The following is a 19722-nucleotide window of genomic DNA, read 5'->3' on the forward strand; positions in this document are numbered from 1 at the left end:
GCTAATAAGGCTTTATTAACTAGCAATCCAGACTGTTTGGCTGTATTGTTATAGCCCTCCCTTTAGAAATGAAAATTAAGTTGGATAGTATTAAAAAAGGAGTAAAAATATTGTTGAATATAAATAAAAAAGGAAGGTGTGCTTTTAAAATCCTGACATTTCCCTGACTAGATGCCACTGGGAGGACTAAGAATAGATCCATCTGTTTTCTTTGCTGCAGATCAGAAAGGATCCATAGCTCTTGAGAATTAAATCCTGGGATGTGTTACAGTGCATTCTTTCATCCAGACCTGTTTATGACATTCCTTTTCCTGGCTCATTGTTTTGTAAAGGGCTAAGATTTGAGAGAGCGAATGCTAAGCTTATATTTAAGGACACAGCCCTCTAAATTTGTCCCCAGGTTCTTGTTTGTGGTTTGATATCCCTAACCAAGGGAAAAAGAATTCCATTGCTGTGCTTACAGTTGCACTTTTCAATAAATGCCGTTTGCTCGTTAGTGAATGTTCTGAGTTGTACTCTCATTTGCAATATGTAAGCAATTTTTTTTCAGATAACCTTTGCAAATACAGAGCAAATGAGTACCTGACAGGCTTACTTTTAATGATGCATAGTTCAAATTGTTGTTCTCTTAAAATACAAATCATGTTTTTCTCCAAATCCCTGTTAATTCCTTGCAGATGTTTGTTGTCTTCAAATGGGAGTGCTTGATCCTTCAAAAGAGTTCAAAGTTGAAACCAAAACCTGATGCTAACAAACCTGACCATTGCCTACGTTTAGTAACCTATTAGAGGAAAAAGAAGGGAAAGACTCTTCACTTGCTCTCAAGAGTTTACGTTCAGAACCTATGCTACCTGGAGATAAATTGGTGTGAATGAGGAGATGGATTGGGGCAATATTCAAAGATACTACGTTATTTACAGTTTCAGAGTATGTCTGTGACAGAGGCTTGATTTCCCGTCCCTTCCAAAACTGGTTTAAAAACTGGGAGCGCTGATCCTCAGGAACAATGTAATATGAAACTGGGTAAAACTTTTGCAAGAACCAGAGTTATATTTTATTGGAGTTGAAAGCAGTTGCATTTCAGTTTGATTTTAAGTAGTTTTAACTAAAGCTAAACAGAAATAAACTATGCCAAAGCTGAGATAAATATTGGCACAGGACTCTAGTGTTTTTAAAATAACATATTTTATGACAGGTAAGTACTGGCCTACATTGTAGAATTTTTTTTTTCCATAAAGGAAGGTACAAGTACAACAATCCTAGTATTGTACTTTCCTGTGCTTTGCTACTTCTCTTGTGTGTGAACTGAAGCTACTTCCAGTGTGAATCATTATTTATTCAGATATAATTCAGCATATTTTGAAAATACTGAACTGCATTTTGGCATGGTGCTGTGTTATGCTGATGTCCTGTGAGAATATTTGGGGTGTGTTGTGAAGTAGATACCAAACTCTCCAGATTAGCAAATTCTATAATTGCTCTTTTATCCTATATTTTACAGGTGTTTTCACAAGTAAACACCATTTTAAACTGTTGTCAGATAGCCCTACTGCTAGTTATGTAGCCAGGTGACTATGTAAGGCATGAGACGTTCATAGTGGCTGCTGGAAAGCAGCTCTGCAGAGAAGGACCTGGGAGTCCTAGGACAGCAAGTGGACCGTGAGCCGGCAATGTGCCCTTGTGGCCAGGAGGGCCAACGGTGCCCTGGGTTCCATTAGGAAGAGCGTTGCCCGCGGGTCGAGGAAGGTAATCCTCTCCCTCTACTCAGCCCTGGTAAAGCTGCATCTGATGTACTGTGTACTGTTCTGGGCACCCCAGTACAAGAGAGAGATGGAGTTACTGGAGCATGTCTCATCTGAGGAAAGGCTGAGAGAGCTGGGACTGTTCATCCTGGAGAAGAGAAGACGGGGGGGAGATCTGATCAGTGTGTATAAGTATCTGAAGGAATGATGACGGCAGAGCAGGGCCAGGCTCTTCTCAGTGGTGCCCAGTGATAGGACGAGGGGCATCAGGCACAAAGTGAAACACAGGAAGCTCTGTCTGAACATGAGGAAAAACTTCTTTCCTGTGAGGGTGACTGAGCCCTGGAACAGGTTGCCCAGGGAGGTTGTGGAGACATTCAAAAGCTGTCTGGATAGGATCCCGTGCAACATGCTCTAGAGGTGATCCCGCTTGAGCAGGGGGGTTGGACTAGATGATCTCCAGAGGTCCCTTCCAACCTCAACCATTCTGTGATTCTGTGTTAACAATTCTGTAAGGAGACAGATTAGAAAAGAAGAAATCTGTATGATATTGTCCTGGAATGGTTGTTGAGTAGAACAGAGTTTCTAGGCTCAGAGACAGTGCTGCAGTGGCATGCTGCAGAACTGGAATGGAGTCCTTTTAACTACAGAGATAGGATGCAGTAACTCTCTGGAAGCCTGCTGCTCCTGATGGGTATTAATTAGTAGCTAAATAGTGTGTTGTTGATAGATGCGTTCTCTGGGCTGACGTTAAACTCATTGTATTAAGAAGTTATAGATGGCATAGATCATAGGAAAACCACAAGAATGATGAAACTTGGGTAAAGATCTTTTTCTCAATGCAGTCCCTGGTTGATCACAGTGGAAGATTCACAAGCGATAGGGAGTATTGTGGTACGTATCTGTGGTTCTGAGTTCTGTAGCAAAAACTCAGCCATGCAGGAAAAGTGTGCCATTTCTTTAATCATCCTCATTGCTCTTCTCTGACCTTCTTTCCATCTTGCCGTGGCGCTTTTGAGGTGGGGGACCAGAGCTGCCTGCCGGATTCCAAGATGTGGATAACCACTGGATTTCTCCAGTGGGAGAATGACGTTCTCAGTTTTGTTCTGTTGCTTCCCTAGCTGCTCTGATCATGGAGCTGACGTTTACCTGGTGCTGCCTGTCATCGCCCCACAGTCTTACCCAAAGTAGCAGTAGTAATTAGCTGAGTGCCTGTCTTTTTATATGTGAAGTGAGGATTGTTCTTTGCCATGTGCGTATTTGTCTGATGTCATTTGGCATGTATGTATGCAGTTAGCAAGTTTCCTGATTCTTGCACAGCTGTTTGTCAGTTATCCCTTGTTTGTCAGTTATCACAGTCCCTGTGAATGTTGTCAGCAGACTTTGACAGCCTTCTTTCTGCTTTGTTTCTGAATAGGTTTAACAGGACAGGTGCCAGCACAGATCTCTTGAACACCTAGTGATACCTGTCTTCCAGTGTAGGAACTGATCCATTAGTTCTACTCACTGTTTCTTACCTTTAAGCCAACTATTTCTTCATGCAAGGACCTTCCTTCTTGCACTATAGTTTCTTTTTCTTAGCTGATTTTTGTAAATACACTAGGTCTTCTGTATTCATGTGCATGTTCCCCTTAAGAAGGTTTCTAAGACACATGTAAGGCAAAGTTCCTTTTTCAGAAACCATGCTGTCTATTCCCAAGCACATCACACACAATCTCATCGGCTAATTTTATCCATCGTTTAGTGTGTATTAGTTTGTCTAGTGCAGACGTGAAATTTACATACCTTAGTTACGTGGAAATTTTTGGAAAATAAAAATGTTTGGCAGCATGTTTGCTAGCCCTTGGTAGGTACCAGGGGAAGTTCTCAAATGGAAGGTTAGTTGCTGCTGCTAGCAATTCAGTTCATCTTTGTTTTCCCTTGAAACTCTCTTGGATGGTGAATGCCATCCTGTCCTGGAAGTTTCCTTCTGTTTCATTTGGTTCTGTAATGTGTTGTGCAGCTTCCCTAAGTTCCATCAGGTCTTCTGATGAGTCTCCAAAAGAATCATCCTGAGATAGGAATCTGCCCAGTTTCTTCTGCAGTGAGCAGAGATGGTTAGAATTCATTTAGCTTCTGTTCTTTGGCCTTATCTTGTGTGAGTGCATCTCGTATGCACTGATTGTCAATTGAGTGTACAGAATCTTTGGGAAGTTTTCTGCTGATGAGTTTAAAGAACACATTCTTAGTAGCTCAGTGATTAAAGCACTTATGCAGCAAATCTGGGTTCACTTCCTTCATCTAAAAAAGGGGTTGATTTCCTGTTTCCTGAAGCAATGACTTGGTTATTGAACTGTTTTGAGGTGGGTTGCTTACATTTAATAATAAAACTATAAATAACTAAATTATGGAGTTTTCACTGAATATGGGCCTTGAATGCAGTTACATTGTTTTCAAGAAATGAGTGGGTCAGCTGGTATCTGTGCCCATGAATATTTACCTGTTCTATGTGAAACAGAAGGTTATCAATGGGAGAAGGAGAGGGGGAACTCCTTTTAGAATGATTTTGTAGCCCAGCATTAAAGAAATAATTGTGTGAGGCCTTGGTTTAAATCTATGTTCAGTAGATAAAGATCACATTTAGAATGTGATCATCTACTACAGCATTAGAACTTCCAATTTCTCAGATTATTCACTTGCAAATGTTTAAATATTTCTATAAAGCTGCAGGAGTACTCTGCCTTAGAACATCCTCTATCATGGTAGCTGAAGCACTTTCCTGGGAGGTGAAAGAATTGGATTTTAGTTTCCTTGAGCAGAAAATCCAGATCCTTGACCTTATACTTCCTGAGTTCTGTAACCTTCCCATTTATGAATAAATGGGTATCCATGCCTTAGAATCTTTCATCTTATTTTCCTTGTTTTAATTTAAAAATACTTGAAAACTAAACTCAATTTTTTGAAATTCATGACCATTTTTTCAATTTTCGTGCTGAATCAAAAAATGGAAAAACTTTACTGTCCAAGTTAGTTTCTCAACAATATATTTTACAGGAGAATAAATGGAAGGATGATAATTTCTAAAATTATTGCAGCAAGATGCATCAGAGCTCCTCTGTTAGAAACCTTTGAAATACTGTAGGATCCCTTATGACTTCATATGTTAAAATGAACACCTTACACCTCAACTAGAAATCAACTGGAATCTAGCTTATGTCAGGAAACAAAGATAATAGGTTGTAGCTGAGAAATAACCACTTGTGCGCAAACTGCAGGTTCCTGGTTGTTTTAATTTGCAACCCTATGGTATAAGCTAACCTGAAAATAACAATATGAATATAAGTGGCGAGGCCTGTATCCAAAAGAAAAGCTAGCAGCAAGTGATAAAAGGAGTGTTTTTCACAGTTGCTGCAATTTAGACATATTTGCCATGCTATTGGGAAGAGTAGTAGTGATTTTTAAATTGATGAGATTCAGCTTTTCTTTTAATACCATTTGGTGTATGGAACAGGTTACCTAAAGGTGCAACCCTAAAACTCGGTAAAGATGTTCTCATGGAGAACAGATAACGTTATAGAAATTATAACACACAATTAGTCTTAGCTAATGTAGGTTTGAACTAGCTGGCTGAGGAGGTCCCTCATATGCAATTTAATAATAGATTCCCATTGTCAGTGAAAATGTATTCAAAAAAGGAAAACTGTAACATGCTTATAACCTATCTTCATCTGTAAATGAGGGGGTTTTTTTTTGAATTAAATGCCTAACAATTTATAAGTATCTTGAAAACCTATTTTGAAATTGCGCATGGTTCTTAGTTTAATATATTAACACTACCATGGATAATTAAAATCTTTGAAATAATTTATAATAAGTTTATAGTATATCAACATCTATTCTGTGAATTAAATTTCTTCTAAATATTCTGAAGTCCAATTTGCTCTAACATGAACCTTAAAATTCAGCAGCTTTAACTACATGATAGACGCTTGGATTCTAAGGTAAATGAGGCATTAATAACTGGCTAGACTTGTATTTAAATAAACTTTTTTCTATGCTGTAATATTGTTCTGTTTATGTTTGAAATATTAGAAATGTGTTGGTTTCAGTATTAATTTGTTATGATTTTATTTGTGAGATTCTAGCCTAGCCTTTGATTACATGACCACATACTATTTTCCATGCTCAAGTATGTTGAATGCCTCATGCTCACTGCATGAGTATTTACATAATGTTATGTTTTTGTCCTTTTTGTTTCAGTAGAAAGCTCCATGGTTTGTTTATTGTTTTATGTCCACACTCCGCTTGGAAAAAACAGTGTTCTCTGCCTCCCCTCTGTTGTGCTCAAGTATTTTTACTGCTGTAGGAAATGATGAGGTGAAATTTTTCCCAATTTAAGCAAAAGAACTGAGGCAAAGATGAATCATAGAAGTACCTGTTACTTTTAGGAATTCATTAGGAACTGTTTAGGAGCTGATTTTTCAGGGTACTTAGCGTTTTCTCCCTTCAAAGCAAAGGATTGGCACTGCAAGTGGAGGAGTGGAAATCACATGGGTCTTTCTCCTTTTAAAGATACTGGAAACCATTTTGTAGACCTCAGTCTTTTTTCAGGCTGAAGAGCCCTAGTGTATGCAATCCTTCCTCACGTGGATGCTGTTCCATATTTCTGATTATTCCTGGTGCCCTCCTGTGTATGTTTTCTGCTTCTAATACTGTCTTTGAGCTGAGGGGAAACAGAACTCCGTATTATGTTCACAATGTGTACAAGCCATTTATACAGTGCTGCAGTGATGTCTTCTATTTTGTTACCTCCCTCTTGTGAGAACTGCCATTTATTCCTATCCTATTTCCTAGTTTCAGCCAGTTATTTGTCCATGCTAATTATTTTAAGCAAAGCTGCTGAGTTTCCTTAAAACCCTATGTACGTGCTGCTTGATCCCCTCACATAATGTCAAGAGTTTTGTAAGGTCAGACATCCCTTCACGGACATGTTGCTTCCTCTGTGTTTGTCTAGATGTCTGCCTGTTCTGTCATTCATTATAGATTTCACAAATTTGCTTGATGTGGATGTGAGCCTTACTGACCTGTAGTTCCCCCGATTCTCCATGGAACTTTTTTTTTTAATTTTATTATCATGTTTCCCACTTCCCTTGGTAGATGCGCTCTCTTGCATGGTGAATGCCATCTTGTCCTGGTAATTTGCTTCTGTTTTACTTGGATTCCGCAGTGCATTGTGCAGCTTCTTTAAGTTCCAGCAGGGCTTCTGATGAGCCTCCAAAAGAATCATTCTGAGATAAGAATCTACTCATTTTTTTTCTGCAGTGAACAGGGAAGGTTAGCATTCATTTAACAGTGTCGTAGCGCTCTCAGCATTCTTCCTTTTAAACTCTGTAGCAGGCTCTTTGCTCCTCTTGTTCTGGGAGAAGTATTTTTTTTTTTTTAATTGAATCTGCCATGGTTTTTTGTCCTTATACTTCTCTTCTTTGGGATGCGGCTTAAGCCAGAAGCTGAAGCATGCTTTGTAGCCATGACAGCTTCATTTGATATGCTCTCAAGCCTTTCCTAATATATGATGTGCACTGGCAGTGTGCTTCCGTTGTGGTACCTTCTAGTGGTCTCCATGCCACCAATACTTGCTTCTTTTAGTTGCTTCTATTTAACGAGCTTTTCCTCACTTTTATGTGCTTCCCCTCATTGTAGCTTAGCACAGCTGTAAGACGTTTTTGGGTTTTTTTTTTTTTGGTTCCTCTTGAGAATTTGAATCTAAGTACTTACTGTTCGTTGTCACAGAATTTCCAGTGTGAAATTTTAAACTGGATTGTGTGCGTTACTCTGTCCCAAATCAAGGATTGCCTTTTCTCTTGTGGGCTTGCTAACCAGGCTAACTATATAGCTATCATGTTTCACTGTGTGCTTATTGCTAGGCGTTCCAAAAAAGTTGGAATTGTGGGCTTGCATTTTGATTACTGGAACCTTTTCAGGACTTGGAACACCTTCTATACTTTTAAAGTTTCACAGAGTAGTGTATTGGAGGGTCTAAGATACAGTGGGGCACCCTCCTTTTTAATTAGTGGCATGCCTTATTCCTAGAACTTGTCAGAGGTTTTGACAAGACGAACAAGACTATAGGTTAGGGAGCAATACCTTCAGAAGCTCCTTCTGCATCTTTTAGATTCAGTCTACCTTGAGCTTAGGTAGAGATGGGACCTGAAGTTCATTGCCTAGAACTTTGCTCACTGAGCATAACTTTTTATCCTGCACACTTTTCCTTCTCTGGGTCAGATTAATAGCGTTCAGCTCTTTCTGTGTCATTCTCTGCAGTCCGGATAGGTTTGTAGCTTTCAACTTGTAGTCTGGTGTATTTTCATGTAGGTGAGTGATGATCTAATTACAGAAAATACCTGATGTTATCAGTAAATGTTTTGGCATAGTACTGGCCATGCTCACAAAAAACTTGGAACTGGAGGAAGTTAATTTGCAACCATACTCTTATCTAAAGAACAAGGTGATTGGGGAAGGTCTCATCCAGACACCATGATGACCTTGGAAATATGTCCTGTGTCTCTTCTTTCAAAGGTGATTGGTGTATGAGTAACACGAAAGCATTCTTCATGCTGCTATATATGAGAGTTTTATCCCACTTCTGTTCTTTTCAGCTAACTAGCCGTGGTCTTTATTCTTTGAGTTTCTTTCCCTGATTAGCCCTTTGTATTCTACCCTACCTTTAATCAGATTTTAAAAAAAAAAAAAATTGATGTCTTGCCCCCCTATTCTTTTGTCATCAATATTAGTCTTGTCAGCAGTCCTTGCCTTTTGGAAGATTTCTCTCTGAACTCAGGTTTCTCATCAGATCTCTCCATGTTTTCTGTCTTCCTGCCCAAGAGTCCTTGTTCTCACCTTTCTCTGACTCCCTTTGCAGCTTGACATCTGATCTATCTCTTCCAACCTCTTGCATTCCCACCATTTTACTCAGTGATTCCACCACAGTTTCCTTTTCCAGCAAGTTCTATATTCTCCTGAATTTCTCTTCAGGCTCCCAAGTACAGTCTTGCTGTGTTGGCTCAATGAGTGACCTGAAGTCTGGCTCATGTTCCCTCTGCCTTTGATTCAGGTAACTTTTTCTCCCGTGCTGAATGGGATGTACTCTACTCTCCTGGTATCCGGATTCAATTCTGGTGTGAATATTCACCTCATGTAGAATCTGGGGGGGGAAATAGATTGCAAGACTTCTTGCTAGTTTTATTGAGTGAGTTTGTGTGAAATATCTCTTAGATGCTGTAATGAATCATGCCAGTTATGTTCCGTTCTTGGTTTTCTCTGTGTTGCTTTAAGAAGACTGGGACCCGCTTTGTAGAAGGGGGAAACTGCTCCTGCTCTTGTGGACACTACTGGCCATGGTCAGGGGGTATGTTTCTGGAGAATTTGGGGTTGGTGGCCGAGTGCAGTGGCAGCTTAGCCTTGAGAGCCTGTATTATGTGGCGAGACCAAGAGACTACACCTTAAGAAAAGGAAGCAGCCAGCCAGGCATCAGGGGACGACAGAAATCTTCCTAGGAGCTAAAAGGAACTATGTAGAGCTACCTGCAGTGCAAAATCACTAGGTTGTCTGAGATAAGCTTGGAAACAAGGATTTGCCTTTAAAGATACAATGTGCAATGGAAACTTTATTTAATAAGCTTTTTAAATTTCTGTTCTCTCTGACCTAGTTGTGCTTTCTAATTTTTTTTTCAAGAATTAATTATCCTAGGTGGTGGTCTGATTAAAGCCTCAATTTTCTTTAAAAACCTTCCCATTTTCTTTGCGGAGCTCCACGCATATGCATATTCCAGTTGTCATCTTTGCAGATGCTGAAACTTTGTGGATAGATTTTCATGGGGGTGGCAAAATGTACCTACCTGGCCCAAAGTTATGCCAAATTTGATGATTCTGCTCCTAAAACGTGAGGTTGTGAAAAATCTCTGGAAAACAAATTTTCCGTAATTTTGTTACCCAAGGCAAAACCAGTTTGGCTGTTAGGAGATAATAATTAGAGGGGAGGGGAAAAAATAAAAGTGATCCCAAAGCAGCTAGCTGGCTTGCAAAACTGCATTCCAAAGCATTGAAATTTAGCAAGACTAAGAACAGGAAGCAAATTCTTACATCAAAAAGCAGAAAAGCCAAAAGCAGCATGTAAGTAAATTTAAATAATGTGCATTTTGTATAATATGATGTAGGGCTAAGCTGCAGTATTTTGAAGAAAAAAAAAAAATCATGTGTCAGATTCACTTGCTCTCGTCTCCTGGCTTTCTCTTGGTTCTGTAGTTATTCACAGATAAGATGTTGCACTGATACACAGGTAGGACACTACCAGTTAGTGATAAGTGGTGTCTCAGTTTGCACTGAATTTCTACAACAATGTATAGCTTCTAATTTGAGAAACAAAAATATGATTTGGCATGCCACTTCTTACAGGTTACCTCTAAAAAGAGAAGTGTCAAACAGCCTTAATAATGGTTTTGCTGCTGTCTTTGCATAATACTCCTTCATACATTTAAAATTCCAAAGCAAGTTTAAATTAAATTTTCTGTTTGATAGCTTTAGCTATTCTGAAGTATGCAGTGAATGGGACTTTTAAATGGGACCTATTGTTAATGTAAACAGCTATATCAAAATTAGACTGGATACAATGAAAAATACTGCTCAACTTTATAATCTAATGACTTTTACCAAATAAGGGAAATAAAACTAATTAAATTTTTTGTGATGGCTGTCATATTAAGGCTCTTACCAGTATTTATGAAAATGTGCTATCTCAGTAACTTAATCTACATAACAACCTAACCCCATGTGGGGGCACAACGTTCAATATTACTCATCTTAAAAAGAGCAAGTACTGTTTTGAAGCTATTAAAAGTGCTACTTTAATAAACAGCAGCTGAAAACAGGAGTGCTAAAATTAACAATTTAGTCATGCTAATTTATTGTTAAGTATATGTAATTGTGAATTCTTAATTATATTGTTTTTAGTAACCTATCTGCTATTGGTTTTGTGTAGATCATCCTTTGCGGGCTGGAAGTGCCAAGTGCAGGATAATTCAGTGAATGATGTGGACTATTTCAGCTTCTTGTTTTCAACCCTTATAGGTAATCCTTGTGAATGTCGTAATTTAGAATTAACAAAGGAAATCTGTTTTTGTAGACAATTGCTAGATTTAATTTAGGATGAATGGTGTAGTATTTCCTAAAAGCAATTCTAATCTTATTGGATCTTTTTGTTAAGAGGTATCCTTTACACTCTTGATCTGATTTTTAACACCCCATTTTTACACTTTGAGTTGCCATTTGGGCATCATGTTTGCGTATTCTTTCTTGATGTGTAGCAAATTTCTTTCAAAAATGAGGAAAATCTGAACTTAGCATGACTTGAGCAGGATTTTGTTTTTCCAAATTTAAATAAATGCCTTATATTGGTTTGTAACAGAATAAATGAGTTCCTGTTGGATTTCCTATGGACGGGGTTACAGTATTGAAAACATTCCATCAACAGTAATGAAGGTACATTAAAGTGAGCTGCCCTGGGTCCTCGTGTGAACAGAATTATTTCTGATGCGAAATTCATACTCAGAGTAGTATTCCTGTGGTGATACAACTTTGGAAAATTACAGTGGTTATAATGATATAACATTACTGGGAAATATCTTTCAATAGCTTCTCTTGTGGTAAAGAGAAAGCGTCTTTTCCTCATCACTTTAAAATCATTTGTAATGTTCAACTACTTTGCTTTCAAAAGTAACCTTTCTCTTTTGTCTAAAACAATTAAGAGACAGCTGTATTGGTAGCTCAGCGAATGACGGCAAAAACTAAGTGACTTTTAAACTGTTTTGGAGCTGTAGTCTTGTTTTACTAAATCAAAATAATACTTGGCTAGAAATAATTAGCCTTTTTTTTTTTATATCTTATGATTATATTAGAAAGTTACTGAGTTAAAGCAAATATGTAGTGAATTCTGTTTTGCATTATATGTGTTTTTGCTTTTTCATTTTTATTTTTAATTATAAATACTGTGAAAATAGCAGTATAATGCAGGCCTCTTGATCTCTTTTATACTACAGTATAGTTTGATTTTAAAATATCTTTGTTTTCTTTTGGAAATCACAACTCATGTTGTGATTTACTTGATTTAAAGTATCAAGCAAATGCTTCTAACAAAAAGTGTTACGTGGACACCATCAAAAGACATTTTTTGTCAAGGAGGCTAATGAAGTAGAGTAGCGCTTGACTTGTTTTGTGATACTGTTTTACTGCTTCTTTTTCTCTAGGGTTTTCAAGAGAGGAGTTGACTAGTCTTCAGGGCATTAGAGGAAAGCCACACATTAGCCAGACACAGCTTTCACCTGTCCGTCTTTACCTAACTGATCTCGACCAGTTTTTACACCATTGGGCTGTGACAGAGGTAATACATCAACGTTAAGTCATATGTCTGAAACCCTATCGTGACTTGAAAAAGAGTGAAAATATTATGGCTGTTAAACTGCTAACATTCTTCTACAGCCATTGGGTAATATTTTGAAGGAAGCCGCTTTGAAAGGCGAATGTTCAGTCAGGTAATATGAAAATAGTACTTCTGGAAAGAATGGGTAGAAGCCTTGGTGGAAGAATCCTAATAATAAGATTAAGACTAGCAATAAGTTCTGGCTTTCAAAAAATAATTAGTTGCAAAAATACTAATTATGGAAAGCTTTCTTTGGGAGTAAATTCCACTGTTAATCGAAAAGCACATTAAAAGAGAATTTTACTGGTAAGTAATATTAAAGTTGGCATTGCTACTTATTCAGAATAACTTTGTATGCTTATTCAGTCAAAGTTTGCTGGGATTAACAACTTCACTGTGAATTCAGCACCTGCTTATAAGATCATAAAAACTGAAAGCTTAATTTTATTGTTGGTTCTAAAGGGATCTGAGGCCAGCAGATTTGTTTCGGAACTGATGAATAGTAGTCTTCATTGTGACTCAACTTTTTATTGCTTATCCCACCAGAAACCACTTTATCTTAAGGTGTGAAATCATATTTTAATGACATATGTCAATTTAAAAGTATTCATGATATGTTATGAATACAGTGGGAGGAGTGTAATAGTAGTGTAGCTGTAAGGTTTATGCTGATTTCTTAAACCAAAAAGACTGCCATGAAAGCCAAAAATAAAAGATCTTTCTCTTGATTTATAATTCATAAAGATTAAGTGATAATCTACCAAAACTACTGACAGTCTGTGGCATATGTGGCACATATGCTATTATCTATATAAAAGTATTTTAAGCAAACTTATCATTTGATACAATGACTTACATATATCCGTAGATGTCCTGCCTTCAGTCAGATGGCCTGAAGGGCAGCTAAGCTTTTTTGCTGATCTTCCCCCCACCCTTACCACACACACAAACTTTGGCTCTTCTGGGCAGTAATGAGTAGTTTTCTCACCAAAATACCTCTTTCTGCAGTGTTGAAAGACTAGAACGTTCTCTTCCTCTGTCCTGTAGAGAATGCAGGACTGTTCCTCTGTGAATTGACCAGAGAGGTAACTTGCAAAAGTTTCTCAAAGAGTTAGCATAATCCCATTAAAAACATCTGCAGGATTTATATTCCCAGGGACTTGACTTACTTTTGAAAATGCCACACCATGTGTCACATCTCTCTTTATTCTTTTCACTTCTCTTCCACAAATCTTTCGAAGTTGCTTAAGAAATCACACAGTGGAAACGCATTCACTTACGGATGAATGGGACTACTTTGGCTTACAGATGCTGAAATAGTTTGATTATAGACAGCTTGTTTGTGCCTTTAGTTCCTGCCTGCTGGTCTGATTTACTTCCAGTACAATCTTTTCACTGCTTTGGTGCCATCAGAGAGAGTCATTATTCACATAAAATGCAAGGTGTGCTTTTGTTGAGTTCCTTTTCATGGGAAAGATCCAAGGGGCTTTCTCAGACCCTCAGAAGCGTATAGCAGTCGTTCAGCAGAGGTGGATATTCTTAATTGCTCATGGAAGGGGACTTGGACACCCTCAGGAGCATTTTTATTTTTTTACCCACTTATGCATCAGCCTGAAGTCTTTTCTGGGGACTTAAGTTATGTGAGAGAGAAAAAGAGAGAACCAGAACAAAACACTCCATGCATCAGAAATTTGTGCGTGAAGAGTGATGGGACGTTCTAGACCCCATTGCCTTTTGTAGATTTTAAATCAAGGGAGTTTTGGATTGCAACTTACAACTCTGAGCTGGAGAAGGAGATGAGAGGTTTTTCTTCACAAGCATGTTTATGATTGTGGAGAGGAAAGCTAACAGAGAACTGGACTGTATCTGATACCATGAACAGTTGTTTTCTTTTTTACTTTTTTTTTTTTTTGAGAATAGTAAGATTTTATTTTTTGTTTGGTAAGCTGTCGCGTTTGTGTGGTCTTGAAGCAAGCTGTTCACATTAAATGCTTGCCAGAAGGACGGGTAATATTGTAGTGCTGTTTGGAGGGTGGGCTGGCCTCTTTTCAACAGAATTTGCAGATAGAACTGTAGAGACACCTGGTCAGTAGCTTGCTTTCCTACCAGAGAGAAACTGAGATATCCTTTCCTCTTGCCTCTGCTAATGACTCTTTTCCCATTAGTCATAATGGTCTTTGATATAATCTGTGCCCCAAGTTTCATTATCTTTTCTGGGAGAAAAGATCAATTTTAATGGAGACTCTTCCTTTTATAAATCATAAGATTTCATTCTCTTTTCACTTGACTGTGACTTTTTTGCTTCAGAGACAATCATAAGTATGGTAAATTATACATAATCTAGCATAGTTTTATTTTAAAAATTCTATTTTAAATGTGTTAGGCTTTTAGATGACTTTGTTCTCTCTATGTTTAAATATGTACCGTGTGTTTAAATGTACAGTGCAGTATTCAGTAAGTTTTAGGGGGTTTCTCTCTTTTTCTTGGCAGTGTTCCTTGTTGATTACAGTTCTCCAGCTTCAAACATGTTGACCCTTAAATTCTGCTTCATGCTGAATTCAGAAACACGATGTTCTAAGGACGGCAGTCCAGGAAAAACTTTGGGATTTGGAGGCTGAGACAATTTAAAACAAAACAAAAGCCTTGGAAAGAACCTTGCAGTTCCTCAAGATTTGCCAAAAGTTACATAGAAATCCTTTTTGTAGGAGAAATTTAGTTTCTACCTGGTATTGACCAAGCTCCTCTCCTCTCAGAATAAAACAACAAAAGTAACCCCAAAACCCAGAGCTGTAGTCCTTGGGGGCAAGAAAGACTTAGCAAATCAAGAAGACCTTTTAGGATCTCCTGGAGGACAATGTGATATGAAGGCGCTAAGTGCGTTAGGATTGGGGGCTGAGGCTTAGATGGTGTTTTTTCCTGGGATGGGAAGGGATAGCGGTGGTAGGTTTGGAGAACACTTTCTCCAAAGTGGACATAGCAGTTCAAGGACTGGATGCTGTTGTTCTACAGGAGAATGTTTTTCAAATTTAGCTACTCTTAACGTGGAACAATTTCCACATCTACTTAAAAGAGATGCTTCTATGGTGGGAGAGCTGGTGGCACTAAAGATACTTAAAAATGTTGGTAGAAGATTGGCAAATTTTCCATTTAAAAGTGCTGCTTTTTATGGAAAACTTTTACTCTGCTGTTGGGAGGAAAAACATCCAGTAATCATCAGTATTCAAGTTCTCAGTAAGAAAATGAAAATATTAGTGAGAAATACCTCTTTGTTTTCTGATCATAGTGTGCCTTATTTTCTTTATGCCTCGTTCCCTAAGGTAGGCATGGGGTTACTAACGTACTAGGTGTCTTCCCATATATTAGGGCCAGGTGAATACTATGGTATGCAATAATGTTGAAGCAAGCTGGGAGACTTTGCATCACAGGCAGGAAAGGTCTAGTGAGAAGTCTGTTTCGTGAGGTATCTGGACTCCAAATCCCATTCAGTGACACCATTTCTGAATCAAGATTTTTAGCTGTGACAAAACTATTTTTTAAATAAGTACTACAGGAAGTAATAAATTCAGTTTTAGTTGTTCACATTTGGGCTTTTGGTGGAATTGAGAAGAGAGGCTTTTGAATGCTGTACCTTTTGTGCTTTCTTTTGCTGGATAAAAGATATGCTCATTTGAGCAGCAACTTCATGGTGATACTGTAATATTAAGCAAGATATTTGTATCTGCTAAGTGAATAGATCCCTCCATTGGCTGCAGATCAGGCAGCTTTCAGGCCTGTCTTTTATATGGAGAATTGTCCCTAAATAAGAGGCTGTTGTGTAGCTGTTACTCAGGGATTTCTCATAGAAGAGAAATGCTTAATTGTGGGTGAAATTAATAAGGAACTGATGAACTTACTTGGCAGCCTGATTTTTCTGTAGCAATCAGACTTTTTTATTAGTCTTTTTATTAGTCCCTCCATCCTCCTTATTCTTCTGTTCTGCCACTAGTTTTGTCTAAAGCATTGGCTGGTTTTTGACTGGATCTACTGAAAGAATAGTTTCAAATATTAGTTTCCTGTAAGTTATGTGAAAGCAAGCAGCTAGAAGAGAAGAGGATCTAGATTAGTGCAAAGGAATTCAGAACTCAGTTTTTGCATTCTGTTCTGGCAGCAACCAGCTGGGCAGTCCACATGGGCGTAGCTCTGGACTGGCCCCAGCAGGCGCTCTCTTTTGCAGGGGGGAAGGTATCGTAGGGCTTGTGAAGCACTAACCCCAGCTGTTACTGTGGTGAGGAAATGGAAAAGGGAATTAAGGTTTCCCGACGTGAATCTATAGAAAGCCATGGTTTGTTGGTTCTGTCGCTTGCTGTTTTCAAATCCAGTGGAAAGCAGGCCCAGCTTTCTGTTGCTAACTCATTGTCTTGTGCAATGAATGGTACGCGTTTCTAAAGATGATGGACTGTAAGAGGGAACTTAACATATACTTACCAGAGATGCAGAAGGAGAAAAGAGATGTCTCTGGAGAAAGAGCAATTTGTGTAAAGGAAAAAGATAATTTAAGGCTTTTTCAGCTGGCAGTCTGAACTTTGAGCGTTATAACCCCTGCGCTTGGTTGCATGTGATTAAGAATACTCAGTGAAAAGACCAAACAAATGCACTTTGGATAGGAGTTAATACTTTTACATCGTTTATAGCAAAACCATTTTGAGATGGTTATGGGTCATAACTTTTTTGTCTAGAGAGAATGGTTGTTGGGATACTGGAAATCCAAAGCCATTTTATTTTTTATGGAAGCTTTTAAATAATCAAAGCGTCATTGGATTGCCACTTTGTGTAACTGCCACTAAATGGCAGTTACACTAAATGCCATTTTGTGTAGCTGTAAAGGTTAATTTTCATACGTTGTCTGAAAGAGATTGAATGTAAATGCAGAAACCTTGGTTTGTTTTCTGAAGTAACTTGTACTTAAAATGACTTCTGCCTTATTAAAGCTAATCATTTAAAATCGTATCCCTGCAGCTTAAATAGATGGGACTCCAGAATAATTTATTGCAGCCTAAAGCTGAGGAAGCTTCCGATTTTTTTTTTTCTTTTTAACTGCATCTATAGTGTTTGTCAGTAATATTGTTCACTCCTCTATAATTGAATTGTCCTATCAGTATCAAATGAAATAGCGCCAACAGAAATGAGCAGTTTACAAGGTAACAGTGTATACATGATAATTTCTGTTGTTATAATGTTTGACGTTTGTGACATTTGAATATTTTGAGGGGGGAAAAGCAATTTACTATTCTATAATTCTGCTTAAAGTCTAGATTCCAGAGTTATATTCAGCACATAGCTGACCTGAAGAAATAAAATACTCAAGTGTTTAAAGTTTTTAAGATCAAACACAAGGGAAGGACAGTTGCTATTAAAAACAGAATTGAATCCAAAAATATTGGGAAGCGTGCAGTATAATTTACTAATGTGTGCCAAAAATGGAAAAGTTGATTTAATAAAGGGTTTTGATGGCAATAGTTGCACTAGCATGCTAATGAAAATTGAGACAAATCAATAACAATCGAAAGCCAATGCATATACATTAAAGTTCTATGAGGATGCTCTTGGAAGAGTAAAAATGGTGTTACAGCGCTGCAGCTTAACTTTAAGCAGAAATTAACACTCCAGGAAAAAAAAAAAAAAAAACTGAACTTTTTAAAGACAGATTTGGGGCTGAAGTTCCTGCAAGATTGCAGTTTGTGGTCTTTATTGAGATTTCAAAGTTAGAGTTACATTGGGAAAACAAGGGTAAATAGCAGCCCTTTTTGATTAGAAATACACTATAATTCTTAGCCCCCGTGAGGTGAGGTGAGGGGGGAGAAAGATTCTATGCAAGCCTGTTACTGTTTTGTAAAACCACATCATATTCAATTTTAATATTTATAAATGAAAACAATGTTTTTACTTGCAAAATATTGTTAGTGCTAAAGAAACAAAGCAGAGGAGAAATTATAGAAATAATTATAATGTCTCACCAAATGAATAAAGCTCACTGAAACGAGCAGGTTTTTTTAATATTTCTTCCATGATTTTCTTATCAAGATATAAAACTTGAAAAACAAAAAACCCCTGGCTCTTAGGGCCAGTGCTCCATTGTAGTTGTTATCTTGTACTTCTGATATCCCTGTATCTTGGGCCATTTTAGAGCTGGGAGCGCATATGCTGCTGCACGTAGTTAACATGTGAATTAACATCTCCTTAGTTACTGTGCATGAAGAGCATCTCATACATTTAGCTTATGTGGAGTGTGTGCTATAAATTGACAATCTATTTGGCGATAACTGAACTGATTTCTGCAAAAAGATAGGCTTTGTAGGACGAGAGCTAGCTTCTTAGTCATGTACGGTTTTCAGGGGGAACACAAGCTCTTTTGTTTGTTTGGGGTCAGGTGGACAGGTGAATTTGGAGACTAGAAAATTAGAAGTTTATTTTGACCATCATGCATATGGTCTGACGGGTAGACATCCTCAAGGGGGAGGAAACAGCTGTGGTGACATTTTATAGCTAGGAGAGAGCTGCGGAGCTGTGAGGAAAAGGCCTTTAGTGGCTGCAAGAGGATGAAACAAAAGCTCTCTGCGTAGTCGAGCTTTGTTTTGCGTTGTTCTTTCTTGAATTGTGTTAATAAAAAGGCTCTGAAAAGAGAACTGGAACTTCGCTGTTCTTCAGGTATGGCTTTCTCTCCGGGAGGACCACATTAGCTGTTGAGCGTAAAACCTGTTTTTGTCACAAAAGAAAGAAGTAATTCCAGACATGTTTGTCATTTTGTGAGACAGTAAGATTCTCTTGCCAGTTAGTAGTTCTCTGTCTCCCGGGACTGAATCTTACTGGTCTCCAGATTTAAGCGCATGATGAAATTATTGCACAGTAGATGAGTGATGAGGATTGTCACCTGTGCATTTGTAGCTAATGGCAGATAGAGATAACCTTGCTTAGCACACTTTTGATATAGGTTTAACTAAGTTGCCTCAGGCTTCTTGCCACAGCCTAGGAGCCTGCATATATAGGCAATTACTGCAATTCAACAACTGCAAGGTAAGTTTCTATACTGCAGTTACTCTGTTTCTGAGCCAGCAGTTGGGTGTTAACTGTATTTCACAGTCACGCTAAATCTTTGGAAATATGTACTGTGTCGAGATGTAGAACATAATGTCTGTATTTACTTAAATATTTGTAGTTCTTAAACAAGCTTCTGCCTTCCTCTTCTATTACACTGAATGTAAATTTAGCCTCACAAAGTTTTTTTTTTTTTTTTCTGCTCTTACCCTTGTATGTAATGTTCTTGTGAGACTTTTCTTTCTTTTAACCTAGGTTTTATTTTACTGAGATTGTAAGATTTTTTTTTTTTTCTTTTTTCCTGGAGTCACTGAATCAGACCTTTCACATCCACCCCTGTGAGCTTAGCTTAGGCAGAAGAACAAAGATCTCTTTGTTGTAGGCAGCTTTCTCAACAAGCCAGGGCACTGTTAATATTGCTCTGTCAAATCAATTTACTTCAGAAGGAGAAGCAGCACCT

The 19722-nt window shown here is 38.0% G+C and overlaps 1 protein-coding gene across 2 annotated transcripts in view; it reads left to right on the forward strand.

The window, feature by feature from the left end:
* TEX10 (testis expressed 10) overlaps positions 1-19722 on the forward strand; it is a 64480-nt gene that overhangs the window by 34116 nt on the left and 10642 nt on the right. For both annotated transcript variants that reach the window (XM_068936345.1, XM_068936346.1), the window contains exons 11-12: positions 10755-10843; positions 12019-12152. In XM_068936345.1, coding sequence (XP_068792446.1) covers positions 10755-10843; positions 12019-12152 — 223 coding nt within the window. The remainder of the gene's footprint in view (positions 1-10754; positions 10844-12018; positions 12153-19722) is intronic.

Source organism: Struthio camelus, chromosome 2 (genome assembly GCF_040807025.1).
Source record: "Struthio camelus isolate bStrCam1 chromosome 2, bStrCam1.hap1, whole genome shotgun sequence".
NCBI classification, from domain to species: domain Eukaryota; kingdom Metazoa; phylum Chordata; class Aves; order Struthioniformes; family Struthionidae; genus Struthio; species Struthio camelus.